This window comes from Gossypium hirsutum, chromosome D04 (assembly GCF_007990345.1).
Source record: "Gossypium hirsutum isolate 1008001.06 chromosome D04, Gossypium_hirsutum_v2.1, whole genome shotgun sequence".
Lineage (NCBI taxonomy): Eukaryota > Viridiplantae > Streptophyta > Magnoliopsida > Malvales > Malvaceae > Gossypium > Gossypium hirsutum.
In genome coordinates, this window is record NC_053440.1 from 9,457,303 (window position 1) to 9,473,703 (window position 16,401).

At 32.5% G+C, this 16,401-nt stretch overlaps 2 protein-coding genes across 7 annotated transcripts; one reads left to right on the forward strand and one right to left on the reverse strand.

Annotated features, from left to right (window-relative positions):
- Positions 1-8,974: 8,974 nt before the first annotated feature.
- Positions 8,975-11,520, forward strand: LOC107938835 (protein ALTERED XYLOGLUCAN 4-like). Its single transcript, XM_016872071.2, has 3 exons — positions 8,975-9,451; positions 9,540-9,835; positions 10,475-11,520. The coding sequence occupies exons 1-3, from the start codon at positions 9,163-9,165 to the stop codon at positions 11,246-11,248; spliced, it is 1,359 nt and encodes a 452-aa protein (XP_016727560.1). The 5' UTR covers positions 8,975-9,162; the 3' UTR covers positions 11,249-11,520.
- Positions 11,521-11,677: 157 nt separating this feature from the next.
- Positions 11,678-14,557, reverse strand: LOC107938837 (uncharacterized). Of its 6 annotated transcripts, none has more exons than XM_016872075.2 (2): positions 13,705-14,557; positions 11,678-12,070 (listed from the first exon to the last, which is right to left on the reverse strand). In XM_016872075.2, the coding sequence occupies exon 1, from the start codon at positions 14,279-14,281 to the stop codon at positions 13,730-13,732; it is 552 nt and encodes a 183-aa protein (XP_016727564.1). In that variant the 5' UTR covers positions 14,282-14,557; the 3' UTR covers positions 11,678-12,070; positions 13,705-13,729. The 6 variants fall into 6 exon arrangements, with proteins under 6 accessions (XP_016727564.1, XP_016727563.1, XP_016727562.1 ...); XM_016872074.2 differs by having other exon boundaries at positions 11,678-12,080; XM_016872073.2 differs by having other exon boundaries at positions 11,678-12,087.
- Positions 14,558-16,401: the final 1,844 nt, after the last annotated feature.

Genomic DNA, 16,401 nt, shown 5'->3' on the forward strand with positions numbered 1-16,401 from the left:
CTCTCTATTTGTCTCCAAGAATTTACCAGAACCCTTTCTTGCATCAGTGAACCACAGGGTAGCCAGGCTCCTCCTTCAGTCACAAGTGTCATCTTGTTGCTTCCCAACACTTCTATATGTCGCTGATTTCATCGAACCCTCGATCATCACTTGACATTCGAACTCAATCAGTACAACTCTTGCCAACCCACTTCAACCCCTATCCTATGGCTATCATGGTTAACAAGCCTTTGCACCTCCTTTTTCGGCTTCTTCCATCCAATATACCAGAGAGTCATATTTTCGACCTTCCGACGCTAACACATGCACCATTTCATTTGTCGTTCGAGGTATGAATTGAAACATTAAACTTCGAAAATTGGATGATCCACTTTTAATTTATCTTATCAAATTTATTATATTCGATCTATCTTCATTTGCAGATCTTAGCTTTTTAATAACAGTTAAAAGTGTCTCCTTCCACACAGACCTTTTTAAACCCTAGCTCCTCTGTAAAAATAACCACCTGTAGACACACTCGCACCTCTGCCATGGTCAGATTCACAACATTCTCCCATAAGTAAACACACGTTGCCATCACCAATCCCTCTTTATTTTTTTACTATTATCCCCGAACTGAACTTATGTAAATATTGTTGGTAAGAAGCATCAAAATAAACCTTGACAGTTTCACCATCTGATGGTTCCCAACTAGCGCATTTTGGCCTATGCATGAAAACAGATAACTCTCTCAATTGTTCAATTTCTAAACTATAGGCATTAATGAACACAACATCCTATACCTGTTCCTTTATCCCCTCATGATAGCCCCTGTTTCAATTGTACTATAAAGCCCAAAATTAAATAGCTAATTTTCTACATATCAGTATACTACTATTTTCGAACTCCACTACTAACCATTGTTTCCAATTTTGTTCCCTATTTGTTGTCAAGAAAACCACTCCTATTTCTTATAAGACTTGCTTTGTGAAGACACATTCTTGAAACAGATGTGCCACAGTTTCCTCCTCCACTTTATAAACTGGACAAAAAACATCCACTACAAGCTTCCATGTTTTCAATGTACAAAAAGTAAGCATAAATTCATTAGTTATTTTCCATAAACTTATTTGAATTTCGCTGAAAATATTTAAGCTCTAGAATCTTGTATAGAAAGTATTTAGAACCACATATTGCATTGAATTGTTACTTCCCAACAAGTTTTCCCCCTCTGTAATAAGCCACTTATACCCACTCTTCGTTGTATAAGCCCTAGTATTGTCACCCCTCCATATCACTTCATCTGTCTGCACACTATTAACTAGTGGGATTGACAAGATCCTCTCCACTTGCTCATCACCAAACAAGTCCAAACGACTTTGTGCTTCCAAGGTAACCATTTCCATGTCTGTTAGATCTGATATAGTAGAATGTCTTATATCAATATTCTGAATTTGCACTCTGCCATCACCAGGACCCAACAACCACACATCATTCCAAAAATTCACTAATGAATTATTTCTAATCTTCGAACATGTGACTTGTTCCAGTAACCTTCAGGCACCCAAAATACTCCGCCAAGTATATGAAGGGTAGGAACCTAAACTTGCACTCATAAAATCCCTTTGAGGGTAATATTTCGCCTTCATCACTTATGCAAATAAATTGTTGGGAACTAATTTCCATCCCTGTTTCGCTAGCAGAGCCATGTTAAACTTTGAAAGCTCTTTAAACCCTATACCCTATTGCACTTTTGGAATACATATAGTGCTCTAACTACACCAATGTATTAGTTTTTATATTGCGCCACCAAAACATGCACATCAAAATTTCTAATTCTTAACGCAATGAAACAGACAACATAAAATACTACATTGCATAAATCGGAATGGCATGCAAAATGGACTTAATAAACACCTCATTTCCACCTATTGATGGTCACTAAACTAACTATAAATACGACAAAGGCAAGCGCACTTATTGAACAATAGAATAACTACGAGGATTAAAAGTATTAGTAATTACCATTTTTCTATTATTTAGCCGACAAATTGGAATGATTCTTTTTAATCTAAATTTACTAATCTAATTTAACTAAGAACGCAATAGAGAATGAAATAGGAAAATAATCAAAGATAACCAATGAGAAAAACAATACTCAGGAAAGAATCCATCTAGACTTCACCTATTATTTTGAATCTAAATTCAAAGATTTATTCACTTGAAACTTGATCCATAGAAATCCCTAAATTATGCTAATATCTCTTTCGAGAGTTAGAACAACCGACTCTAGGTTGATTAATTGAAATCTCTTTCTAATTAAAATCCCTATCACCGTATTAACTCGATCTATGGATTTTCTTATTAGATTTAGCTCTAATGCGGTAGATAAATGTCGTCTTATTTCTAGGATTGCATGCAACTCCACTCAATTATGCTAGATCTACTTTAAATAGGGACTTTTGCTCCACTGAAATAAGCACATTAAACATGAATTAATATCTCAAAAATATTAAAACACGAAATAAGCATACATAATTGAGAGCAAGAATCAAATATTTATCGCATAAAAATAGAAATTAAATAATAAGATTAATCATAGGTTTCATCCTCCCTAGGTATCTAGGGAATTAAGTTCATAATCCTAAATAGGAATATCTCAAAGTTAGGATATCCACAAGATATAAAGAAACTCAATGAAACTTCGAAAGAAAGTAAATGGAGATCTTCGATCTGGAGGGAGATTCGCTTCCGAGTTGATTCTGATGGTGTTCTTCGAGTGTTTACTCTGATCTTCTCTGAGTGCTCTCTTTCTCTGTTCTTCTAATTGGTATTTATAGGCTTTAGAATGCTCTTGAAGCCTAAAAATTAAGTTTTTCGTGTATCTGGGAAGTTGGTTGCGAAATCGACACGGGCTAGCACATGGGCGTGTGGGCAACCCATGTGGAAATGCCCAATCTGTATGGATCTTGAAAACAACTCTATTTGTCCGATTTTGTCACGTTTTTCGCTCCTTTTGATCCCAAAGGCTCTCCTAAGTATAGAAACATGAATTTAAAGGATTAGGAGCATCAAATTCACTAATTTACATAATTAGTCATCCAAAAAAGTATTAAGAATGATATTAAAATATGTTACTTTTACAGCTTATCACCTATTGACAAATTACGCACGCTCTAACTATTCATTTTTTAATAACAACAAAAGCATTTTTCTTCCTTCGCCCCACCATCGTTGGCAAACCAAGATGCCTTTCTAGATATTTGAAATTTGCATGCCCAACACGTTTCCTACTTGATCTCGCACCTCATAGTCCACATTGCCACTAAAATAAATGAGCGATTTATCAAAGTTAACTGTTCTGATACCTCATCATACTCAGTCACCACTATTTTTATAGGATTAGCTCCCTCAACCGTAGCTTCACCAAACAAAATGCTGTCATCTACAAAAAAATAAATGTGTTACTGATAACCCATTTCTCCCCACCTTTGCCCTACAAATCTACCTCTCCTACCTAGCCATATTAAACAAAGTAGAAAACCTCTCAGCACAAATTATGAATAAATATGGGCTTAAAAGATCACCTTGCCTCAATCCTCGTGTAGGCCTAAATTCTTCTCCCTAAACTCCATTAAACACCACCGAATAAGAAGCCCTAGTGGTACACCTCATCATTAAAGAAATTCATGCATTACAAAAACCTAACTAACATATTATCTTTTTAAGGAAACTTTATTCAACTCTATCATAGGCCTTACTCATATCAAGCTTTAAAGCAAAAGATCCAACAGAACCCTTTTGTTCTTTTTAAAAGAGTGAAAAATTTCGTAGGCCACAAGTATATTATTAGTAATCTGTCTATCTAATACAAATATACCTTATGTTTCATCAATATAAAGGTTGAGGACCCGTCGAAATCTATTAACCACCACTTTTGAGATAACTTTGTAAATCACATTACAAAGACTAATAGGTTTAAACTGACCCATATTTTTCGACGTAAGTATTTTAGGAATTAGCACAATATTCGTTTGATTCACTTCCTCTACATCCCTTTTGCCATTAAGCACCTTCAAGTAGTACCTAGCAATATCATTCCCCACAACATGCCAAAATTTTTAATAGAAGAGCGTCGAGAAACTATCCTTACCTGGTGCCTTGAGTGGAGCCATAGATTTCACCATTTCCACCACTTCATCAACTCTAAATTTAGCCATTAATTCCTCATTTAGACTTTTTGAAATACATGGCTGAACTCTAGTAATTAAATGATCACAACTCTTCACTGGCTATGACGTAAACAGTTTTTTGAAATAACTCGTTGGAAGACCAACCATCTCTATTTCCCCACTAACCCACCCTCCAGTCCCATCCACCAACCTTCAAACAAAATTTTTTTTGAGAAGAGGCAAAACTATGAAAGAATGAATTATTACGATTTCTCATCCGAAGCCAATTAACTATTGCTCGCTGCTCCCAAAATAATTCTTCCCTATCTGCTTCCATATCCAACGCCAGTTTAACCTCAATAATGTCTACCAAGATCTCCTTATTTAGATCTTTCTCATTCAACTCACTAAGCCTAGAACTTAAAATTACCTTCCTACGATTTCGAACTCCCTGATTTATTTTGGCCCACCTAATCAATGCATTTTCTAAATCGCCAAGCTTTACTAGAAGCTTACTTCCATTCGACTCCTAACGTCTTTTTAATTGATCCCCAAATCCCTCTTTTAATACCCAATCTGTATTAAATTCAAGTTGAAAGTATCTCAATATCGGTCTACCCACCTACTTCCAACTGTGTCAATTAAAATCGAACAATAATCTCAGAAATTATGTTAGAGATGATTCACCGAATACCCCGAAAAAAGATCCCACCATGCCAAATCAATCTATCTAGTCTTTCCATTATATTGTTATTAGGTAACCTTTTCATTTCCCATGTAAACCACTGTCCCAAAAAACCCAAATCACTTAGATCACACTCCTTTAGTATTTCTCGAAAAACAGACATTTGCCTCTCCTCACGAAAATGTCCTCCATTTTTTTCAAAAGAAAATATCACCTCATTGAAATCCCCTAACACAAACTAAGACAGCCAACTACTACTTCTCAACTGACTCAGAACATTCTATGACTCCTTTAAATGCTCCACAAGGGAACCACAGAAACTAGTAAACCTCTAAATAACTATTCATTCCCCTTCATCACTTCAACGTCAATGTGAGACTCAGAGAAACTTCTTAAATAAATAGTTAAACCATCCTTCCACCCTAACGAAAACTCCCTATTCATCCTTCAGCATTTACATTAATTCCATTCACGCAACCACACTGCCTCCTTATCCACTCCATACGTCGAGCATCAACTTTTGTTTTAATAAGAGATAATAATTGAGGCTGGATTTGTCTCAACCTATTTTTGAGATATTTAATAGCTCGTGACTGCCCCAAACCACAGACATTCCAACTTAATGTTTTCATTGTGACTGATTGACCTGCTTAATAGTGGCCACCGATATTTTATCAACCAAATCTAAGCCCATTGAAACATTACTATTCAGGGCCGTAAAACCCACATATTGCACCCATTTCCTTTTCTTCCCATCTACAAATTCAATAGGCCTATCTTTCATCTCCGGATCCACTCCCTTTGTCTCATTAGAGCCTAACCCATGTCCTAGCCCACTTCTCATTTCTCTACTTGTTTGATCGACATTTCTAACTACCTTATTTAGATAACCCTTCAAACTTATTCTTCTTATTTGATAAGGATGACTAGTTCGGATATCCCCAAAATTCCTCACTCCTTTCCCCCATCCAAATCCATCCCTATTCTACTTCCATCAGCAGAGTCATCCCTCAACCATCTATTAGTAGTCGACACCGCTCTCATTGGTGGAGCTCTCAACGAAATATCCCAACCAAACACCATCTCATGAGATCCTAGAGTTAATTGTACTGGGCAAAAGCCTTCTCCATTACCTAATCTACCACATAATAAACAAAATAGAGTTATCTTTTCATATTGAAATAACGCATATGTGGACTTATTCTGCTAAAAAATAATGCGCTTCTTCCTCTTCAATAGGAGACGTACATCCAGCCGCACCTTTTAAAGCATGAATTTCCTCACCCTCTTTGTCATTGACGCAACATCATATTCTAAAAATTGTCCAATAAAGTTCCTAAATTGCTGTACCATCCCTTCTAACATGAAACCCAATGGAAATTATGGACTTGCACCAAAAAAATAGCATGAATAAGAGGAACTTGTACCGGGTCCTCTTCCTTCTCCAGTCTATGAAAAATAATAAGATGCCTATTAAAAAAACCATGGCATTTTTAAAATACAAGTTAAAGGTTTAAATTGGATGAATAATTAAATGGAGGTCTAAAATGACATTTTTTTTATAAAATTAGAGGGTTAAATAAATGATTATGCCTAACATTAAAAAAAATTCTACATTTATATGGAATGGAACCATTCTTAAAAGAAGAAGAAGAAGAATATTCTTACTTTTATATAAATTTGAACTAGAGTCAATTTATTTAAAATTAAATATTTTTTTCAATTTTAACATATGTAACAAAAATAATGAAAACAATTCTTAATTTTTTTCTTTTAAATTTTTGTTTTCATTTTCTAAAATGATTTTAAAATGTTAAATCACATATATTTCATTCAATGTTTTAAATTAGCAAAAACATAATAACTTATTTCATCCTCTAATTTTACAAAAAAAAAATTATTTTAGCCATTTATTTAATTTTTCATCATTTTTAGTCCTTAAACTTGCATTTTTTTTTCAAATCACCTCAAAATAAATGAAAAAGTTAACATTTTTTAATTTTATTAACGTTGCATACATGTCTATGACATTTAATTAATTTTTTAAATTATAAAAAATTATAAAAACTATTGTTAAAAATAAAAATCAATAAAATTCTTAAAAAAATATATAAAAAAATTAAAAAAATTAATTAAATGTTGATGTGCCATTTACGTGACAATCCACGCGTATACCACGTCAACAAAGTTAACAAATATTAATTTTTTTATCCATTTAGGAGTGATTTAATGAAAATTACAAGTTTAAGAACTAAAAAATAAAAATTAAATAAATGACAAAAATAATTTTTTTATAAAATTAAAACATAAAAAAATTATTATATCTTAAAAACCAAAATTAACTTTATTTCTTAAACCCCAAACACACAGCACACGATTGGAAATCGCAAATAAATATATAGCCTACCAACAAAGTGCACTTTTCTATGAACAAAAAAAAGTGCACTTGTCACATCTTTTATGGTATCTACATTTCTAAAATAAGATTTGCACATGATGGGTACAACGTCTTTTGGACTTTCTTAGAAAAACTGACAAAACCCATTATTCTTTATTTTCTACAGAAAATATTAGATTAAATTATTAGTAAAATGATATTAAATAGAGAGATAATTTTCACACCTTAATTTAATTAAGGTTTATTATTATTATTATTATTGTTATTATTATTATGTGCATTCGGTTCGTGTTGTTTGATGTCACACTCAAAGCAAGTCGAAGTCAATGATAATAAAGAAGATTATTTGATAAAAAAGTCAAGAAATAATTTAAATGAATTAGCTCAAAGCACATGTAATAATTCAATTAAAAATTTATTACTATAAATACTAAAAAACTCAGTTTAAATTTTTTTTAAACTTCTACAATATTTACTATTTTCTCAATCGATTTTTCTAACCCAACCAATCTTATCGAGTGCATAAATGAGTTGTCCCTCCATCATTTGCTCGTTATGGTTGTAGTTAAAGCTACATAATTCCGGTTTAACGGAATTTGTGTCATAATGAAGAAGGAAATTATTAAGACTAATGAATGTGGACTTCAGTAAGGATGTTGATGCCAAACTTGTTGTCAACGAACATGCTGCTAATGGCCATCATGTCTACACTTAATCCCATGACAACTCACATTTCGTTTGGTAATTATAGGGTCATTCTTCGAGCAGGACTATAAGCATTTTCAAGAAAATAGATATTCATGTTCGCATGTTTATGCAATATGAGTTATATTTATGTATAAACTTGATCATATTATAAGGGTATACGAGATACCATGTGTTCTGCTTTCAAATCGAGAATAGATATTTATAAATTTAATATATTTTGAAGTTTATCAAAATTCGTAACATTGTAGATTACCAAAAGAAAATTACAATCTCTGGATATTTCTTTACAAAGAAATTCCCTTTCATTCTTCTATCTGGTTTAGTTTTGATCTAAGGATTGTCTAGACTTGATCTCGAGGATGTGAATTGTGACGACTTATTCTTGAAACAAGTTTGGACCTCCTTTCTTTAGTGGAACTAGATCAAATGGCGACTTTCTTCAAAAACATCTTATGTCTCCTTTTTCATGATTGAATTAAATCAAAAGATAACTTTTCTACAGTACGACTATAGTATTCGTTAAAATTTCTTCAAGTTTAGAGATTTATACAAAAATCTTTTAAATTTCTTAAACTCGTGGATATGTAGAATTTGAATATTACAGATGTAACATTTAACTTATAAAAACAAACATAGAAATTAACTAGCGTATTATATGGTAATATTGGTCGAAAATCTTGTAGGGGATTGGCGCCGGGTAATCAGGTTTAACATTGAAGACCCACAAAACGAAATTCACATGCTGACACGCTTTCCCTCCGATGCCTCTCCTTTTCCTATTACGTCAATACCTATTTTCTTTTTGACCCTCCTATCACTACATTACATGTTATACACATTCTTCATTTATTTTTTTAATATCATTCCACAAATTCCCATCTCATGTACATATGTATGAAATTAGAGATTTAAAATAATAAATAGTTTGAAATTAATTAATCATAAAATATGTACGATAAATTTAAGATTTTAATAATTTAATTGACGCATTGTATTTATTTTAATTATGAAATAATATTTTCGTAATGTCTTAACATATGCCCGAGAAGAAGCATCCATTTCATTATTACAAAAATAATAAGGGAAAGGAATTAATTTAAATTAACGTAGAATCTTGGTTGCTTCCTCATTGTTATTTTGAAAGGAAAAAAAGTCATTTTCTTTCAATTCAGAAAATCTTCAAAAAACCCTTTGTATCTTATATTAAATTGGTTGTTTACATGAAGAAAGAAAAGGCAATGAAGTATTCATCTTCATCTTCGGCTTCATCTTCATATTATTTTTACTTTTTCAAAGAGAGATGTCTAAACAAGGGGAGGCTTCCTCCATTTTTCATGTCTTTTCTTCTTTTAACCGTCATATTCATACTCTTCATCCTTTATTCTACAACCCCTTTAACTCCCATCTCCAACCAGGCCCTTACCCGTAATCTAAGGCTTCCAGTCATCAAACCACCTCCTAATCTTCCCCGTAAAGGCAAACCCAGAATTTTTCATCCTCCCCTTCAAGGTAAACCCATAAATTTTTTCCATCCTCTTTTTTTTTTTTTAGTTTTCATCATGTAAAATTCCGTACGGCTCTGATTTTGTTTTAATAGGTTATGATGATGGGATTTCGAAATGTGATTTGTCAAAGGGTCATTGGATACCGGACCTTCGTGGTTCTCTATATACCAACTCAAGTTGCACTACAATTCCCGATTCAAAGAACTGTTTCCACCATGGAAGAAGTGACAGAGATTTTCTGAACTGGAGATGGAAACCTGACCAATGTAATCTTCCAAGGTTTGATCCCAAGGCATTCCTGGATTTTGTTAAAGGGAAGACACTTGGATTCGTTGGTGACTCTGTTGCTAGGAACCACATGGAATCTCTACTTTGTCTCCTCTCAAAGGTTAGTTGTATCATCATCATCATTATTATTATTTTTAAACAACTTCCAATTCTCGGGCACTGTTTAAACATCGTCTTATTTTGATATCTTTGTCCATGGAATTTAATATCCAAAAGTTGGCCCACCTAGTTTCTGTCAATATTCTTGTCTGAAATTCGACATTGATTTTTTCGTAGCAGTAATTGTCTCGAATGTGTAGTGAAAATAGGTTTGATGATATCTAGTTTTTGATAAATTACTGAATTCAAGAATTCCCTGAAATGTTATGGATTTGGGTGAGACAGAGGTCAATAAAAGTGGCGAAATGGACGGGCGTCCACAGAATTTGAAGCTAGAATTATGGAAGATGAAGCATCCTTGTTAAATGCCTGAAAAACCAGTGTTTTTTGAAAGACCAAGTCAGAGTGATTCAGAAATTTAATTAATTTGGAGTTTTGCATTATGGAATGAAAGATACACTGTTTTTCACATGCAACTCCTCTTTACAAATTCTGCATCATTCTTGATTTTCAGCATTTCTAGTAGACTAATTAAGGTCCCTTAATTTAAGTCTTGGATGTGAGTTTAGGGCCAACTAGATTAAGGTTGTCTTTGGCATGTTTAGACTTTAGATAATATGAAGGTCAAAATGTTTTGCAGGTTGAAACCCCCAAAGATGAGTACAAAGATTCAGAAGATAGAAAACGGATATGGTATTTTCCTAAACATGATTTCACTCTTATGATCCTTTGGTCCAGATACCTTGTATCTGCTGAAGAAAGAATGGTGAATGGTTCACTATCAGGCAATTTTAATTTACACCTACACAAAATTGATGAAGAATGGAGCAAAGATCTTCCTCTTCTAGACTATGTCATAATCTCAGCTGCACATTGGTTCTTTCGACCCATTTTCGTCCATAATAGCACTGGCATTGTTGGATGTGTATACTGCAATACCCCGAATGTGAAGGATTACGGTGTTGGATTCACCCTGAAGTTGGCATTTCGATCTGCTTTGAACCACATCAACAACTGCAAGACCTGCAAAGTGAGGGTCACCTTAGTCCGGACATTTTCGCCGGCGCATTTTGAGGATGGGGCATGGAACACTGGGGGAAGGTGTAACAGGACAAGCCCTTTGGGAGAATCAGAGATAAACTTGGGCACCACTGAATGGGAGCTGAGGAGCATGCAAATGGAAGAGATTGAAAAGGCGAACATCAAAGGCGCTAAGGTCGGGAGAAGGTTCGGGGCATTGGACATTACGAGGGCAATGCTGATGAGACCAGATGGTCACCCTAATGAGTTCTGGGGAAACAAATGGATGAAGGGCTATAATGACTGTGTTCATTGGTGCTTGCCAGGTCCTGTTGATGTATGGAATGATTTTATGATGGCGGTTCTGAGAAGAGAAGCTTCATTTATTTCTTAGTGAAGGGGGGGGGGTGTTAGATCCAAATTAGTTAGGGATCATATACCATACATAATTATATTTACATCATAATAATTTGATCTCCATTTTTTTATTCTTGTTACCACAAGAAATTAATTCCATGTATTTTCATTGTAATTTGATACCAAATATCATTTGTTCTGCATGGGCTAATAAAAAGATGATTAATACTGAGCTATTTTTTCATTTTTAGGAGAAATCAAGTGGAGCAAACTCCATCTATGTGAAGCTCAGAGTTGGAATGAATTATGTTTTTGAAAACTTGATGACTCTAAATACTGGACTTAATTAGAGAATATTCAATTTCTATTTTTCTTTTAAAAAATAATTCACCAAAATCAACTTTAAGTTATTTATTTATTGAATTCAACCTTATAAGTGCATGGTTTACTCTGCTGTAAAATGAAATTATAAATGCATACTAACTATTGCTCTTTGCCAACTGTATTTTGTCTCTTAATTATAACAAAAAGCAACATTCAACTCTCAAAAACTATCCAACTTCAAACAAAAGTGGCACTTCTCCCACTTGATCAAGTTTGACATTTTGCAAATATACCCAAACTAACACAATTTTTTTTCCTGCTTCTCCATTGTGTTGCGATCCAATGGTAAAGAGAGAATAAGAAAATATGAGATTTTGAAATACCGGCCAAGTCTAACATATCATCATCAACTATAAACTCCAAACTTATCTCAGTTGGTTCATGTAATATTCCTTAAAAGGTGATACAGCAGGTCCGAAATTTGAGTCTCCTTTGTACCAAAAAGAAAAAATCAAACTGGATTTCTTGTTAAAATCTGCAATTAGCTGGAACCTGGAAATGATAAGTGTAACAATGACAAAAGAAACTCTGGCAACTTGGGTGCAAACATGGTGGGGGCATTCATCCAACTAAAAGGCAACACAAAACAAGCAAGGAACTTGAAAATCACTATCAAGATGGTCCCAATCCAGGATTATGTCAGAAAAGAATCGATTTAGCAAAAATATTCAAGGGTCATAATGAAAAGCAACACAATTATTGGCTTTCATCAAATCGTGGAATGCAAAAACATAAACAAAATAATATCAAAATCTGGTAATGAAAGTCAGGTTAAGTGTAAATGTGAAAGATGATTCTCTCGCCTATCAACACTTTCAAGAAGGAATGAAACTCAAATATCTATGAATAACACAACCTATCTATAGCAAATTGTATCGCTCCGTAAGTCACTTCCATATGATTTGAATGCATTTCCATTGAAAGCATGTTAGCTGCAGCAATCGGGTGAGAAATGCATGGTTCGGGATCCAGCAACGTGTATGTAGCCAACTAGACATACCATCACAACTCTACATCAGAAGTTAAACTCTGCTCTAAACTAAATTTAACAAATAGTGAACAAGACTAGCAAATCCTGCAACAAATTTTGTAAGAAAAGATTTATCTTCGGTTTGGGTTTATCTTCTTTGCCTGGCCAAATAAAAAGATTTATGAATAAGGACATTATAGCTGACAAAGGACACAGTGATGACATAGACTAATGAACTACTAAAATGTATAATGGCAAAAGATATATAGATGTGGGCAATTTTCTAAAGATTAGAATTCTAAACTAAGACGCAAAAATCAGTACACTTGATGCAACTTTGTCAAATCACCAATTCATAATGCTAAACATCAAAACAGAAACTCTTAAGCACCCCAAGCCAATTAAGATGGGACTTTTATTTCAATTGCACATAAAAGATAACAATGATCATGTTGACAAATTATTGTCTAATTAAGTGTTTCCACGTTATCTAATCCAAGGACCAATGAATCCTAGTATTTAAAGATTGATTAAATACTGGCAAAACTACACTAAGTAACAATCAAATTCCATTTGCTTATTTGAGAATGTCAAAACTAACAAACATGAAATTACTGGCAATTGTAGCAACTAAAAAGCTACTACTTGGACGAAAACTTCGCAATCTGCTCTTTATAACATCTGAAATCCGAATTATAATGTTCGGTGAACTCAATATGTATATTACATGTTTCCAGACATCCAAACCAAGATAGGAGACCAATAAAAGGCTTGAAATAACTATACTTTCTCCCTATCCAATGCAGAATCTGGCCATATCGTGGTTAAATATATTTCATCAATGTCAACAGTAACAACTAAAAGCTCATGATATTCTTTACAGTTTTAACAAGTTATCTAGACACCTAGACAGAGATAAAAGATCTATAACAAGTTCGGGCCAATCCCCTTTTATCCCAATTCAATGGAGAATCTGATTATTTAGTGCTAAAACATACACCCAGCGAAAAGACATTATAAATGAGTAACCTATAAAGCAAGTGACAATAAAGAATCCATCATTGATGATTAACCTACTTTAACAACACATATGTAAACATATTTTGAAATAGTAACCAAAAAAAGAAGCAAGAACTAACTCTGTCATAATGACCCTTTGAAATCTCATGGCTCAACAGCATTCCCAAGTCCAAATGAGAAATGTTCACGAACAGGTGAAAACTCCACCAATCCAATATCCATTGCATACCCAGAAACAGGCAACTTCAACTCTCTTACCACACAAAATGCCTCAGCCATTCTTGTTTTTGGAACTTGTTGAGCTACAGCACAATAGGGAATCCAAGCGTCCGCTTTGAACTCTTCCCCAATTTCAATCCCTTCCTTTTTAATTGCCTCACATAACTGAGCCTGGAACTGTAGGAGGGCCATTGTTGGAGCTGGTGCAAGGAAAAGATGATTCTTTTCATTTGGGAAAGTCCCAAATGAAGAAAAAGATAGAGGTAAAGGCTCCTGCTTGGAAACAAAGGACTTTACAACAGATTCAAGCCTGGCAGGGTCAAGGAAAGGGCTTGAGAAAAGTGTAATGTGAGGCCTCGACTCAATTTCAATTAACTGAGTGCTGATTTGCCGACGAGCCAAAACATTCCATGCTTTCAAGACTTGGTTTTCAAGAGCTGGGTCAAAGTAAAGCTCAATTGAAAAGCCTTGTGACATTGAAAATTTGAGGGTAATAAAAACTAAAAAAAGAAAGGAACCCAAATTTTTAAAGGGAGATCTAAGAGTACCCAGTTGATGAAAATTGGAACTTTGACAAGAATTGAAGGTGACCCAGAAGGGGAAATTGATTCAAAACCTTACAAAGAACATGGTAAACCAAAATACCCAGGTTAGATTTGGTGTTCTAAAGGCCAAAGGAGGAGGATAAAAAAGGGGATTTTATGGTTTTCTCAAACAACCAGACAATAAGAGCGGAGTCTGATTTTCTTTAGCAATTTGAATAAATAAATATTTTAATATTTATATAAACTCAAAATATAAATGTAATTATTATTTTTTCAACAAATATAATATATTTATAACAAATATACGAATTACAAAGTGTAATTCAACCAACACTATTTAATAAGTTTTTTTTTTAAATCAGGGAAATATCAGTCAAGGTCAAAAAGTTGCAGCTAAATCTTATTTTCACTAGCTTCTGTATTTAATATTTAATTAATTTTTTAAAATATTATATTTTTAATTGTAATAATTAATGTAAAATAATATTTATTATTTAAATTATTAAAATATAATTAAAATATGTAAATTTAAATATTATAATGAAAATTTTCAAATTATAATTAAAGTATTTTTAACATATAATATAATTTTACTTTTATGATTAAAATAAAATAACATTATTTAAACAATACTTATTAAAATAATTACTCTAATATTTTAAATAAGTGATAATTAAGATATTTGAAATTCTATTCAAGTGATAATTTTATTTTACATTAATAAAATTATCACAACTTTTACATCGATCTTTTTACTTAATAATTGTAATTTGAATTATAATTATCCTAATTTTTTCTTACCTTTTATGTTTAGAGTTTTTTTTAAGTAATAACTCTATTTTAAAATTAACACAACATTATTAATTAATAATTATAAATTAAATTATAATATTTTTAAATGTGTAATAGTTATTACAACTTCTATTAAATTATAATTATTTTTAAATATATAATTATCACAACTTTTTTATTTTAAAATGTGAATTTAGTAATTTGAGGTTAATTTACCTAAATAATTAAAAAAATTAAATACTGGAATAGGTTGTCAGCTGGATCATATACAAAAATAGTTTTTTTTGGGTCGCGCCTATCTGACAGGCGCAACCACTTTTTTTATATTAAAATATTTTTTACTTTAAATAAAATATTATTATTTTTAAAAAAATATTTAAATATATATATACAGGTCAAAATACAGTCAATGGGTCAAATTATGGGTTAAAAATACCTGAGACCGGTCGCGCCTGTCAAATAGGCGCCACTGATCACGCTTGACAGGCCCCCCGCCTGCGCCCCTCTGCCCCGAACTAATAGACTGCCTTGGCAATGTTTAGCCCCTTCACAAGGGAAACAAATTTTTAAACGGGGGACCTTAGAAGCATGGTCCCCCAAGTTCAAGCACCAGCAGAGAGAAAGAAAGGAGAGAAAGGAGAAGAAAAGAAGAAGAAGAAAAAAAGAAAAAAGGTAATGTATTATTTTAGTAAATAATTTTATTTATAATTTAAAGAGTTCAATTAAGATGTTGTGAAATTTATTTTGTTATTAATTATTATTTATAAATTGTTTATATTTAGTGTTTATGGTTTTGGGTTAATATTTTGTATGAATGTAATTTTTTTTTATAATTATTTGAAAATTAATTTGTTAGTAATTTAGGATTATGTTATAAATTGTTGTGTTTAGTATAGTATTTGGTGAGTTTTTAGTAATGTAAATTTATTTTGTTAAATATTTTGTTAGTAATTTATTATGAAATTTTTGCCATTTTATTTATCAATTTTATGGATTTTTATTTATGCATTTATTAATTTTATTTATCAATTTTTTCCATTTTATTTATTAATTTTAGGAATTTTTTGCAATTTAAATAAATAAACTTTAGACTAACTTTGTAATTCAAATTAGATTAATTGCAACAAATTCTAGACAAATTTTAGATTTAATCTTCTCAACATGTAGTGAACAACATCTCAATTTCTACCCGATCGCGACGATTATCCAATATGATAGTTTCAAAACGGGCATTTACTTCGATTATGATCGGCTAATCTG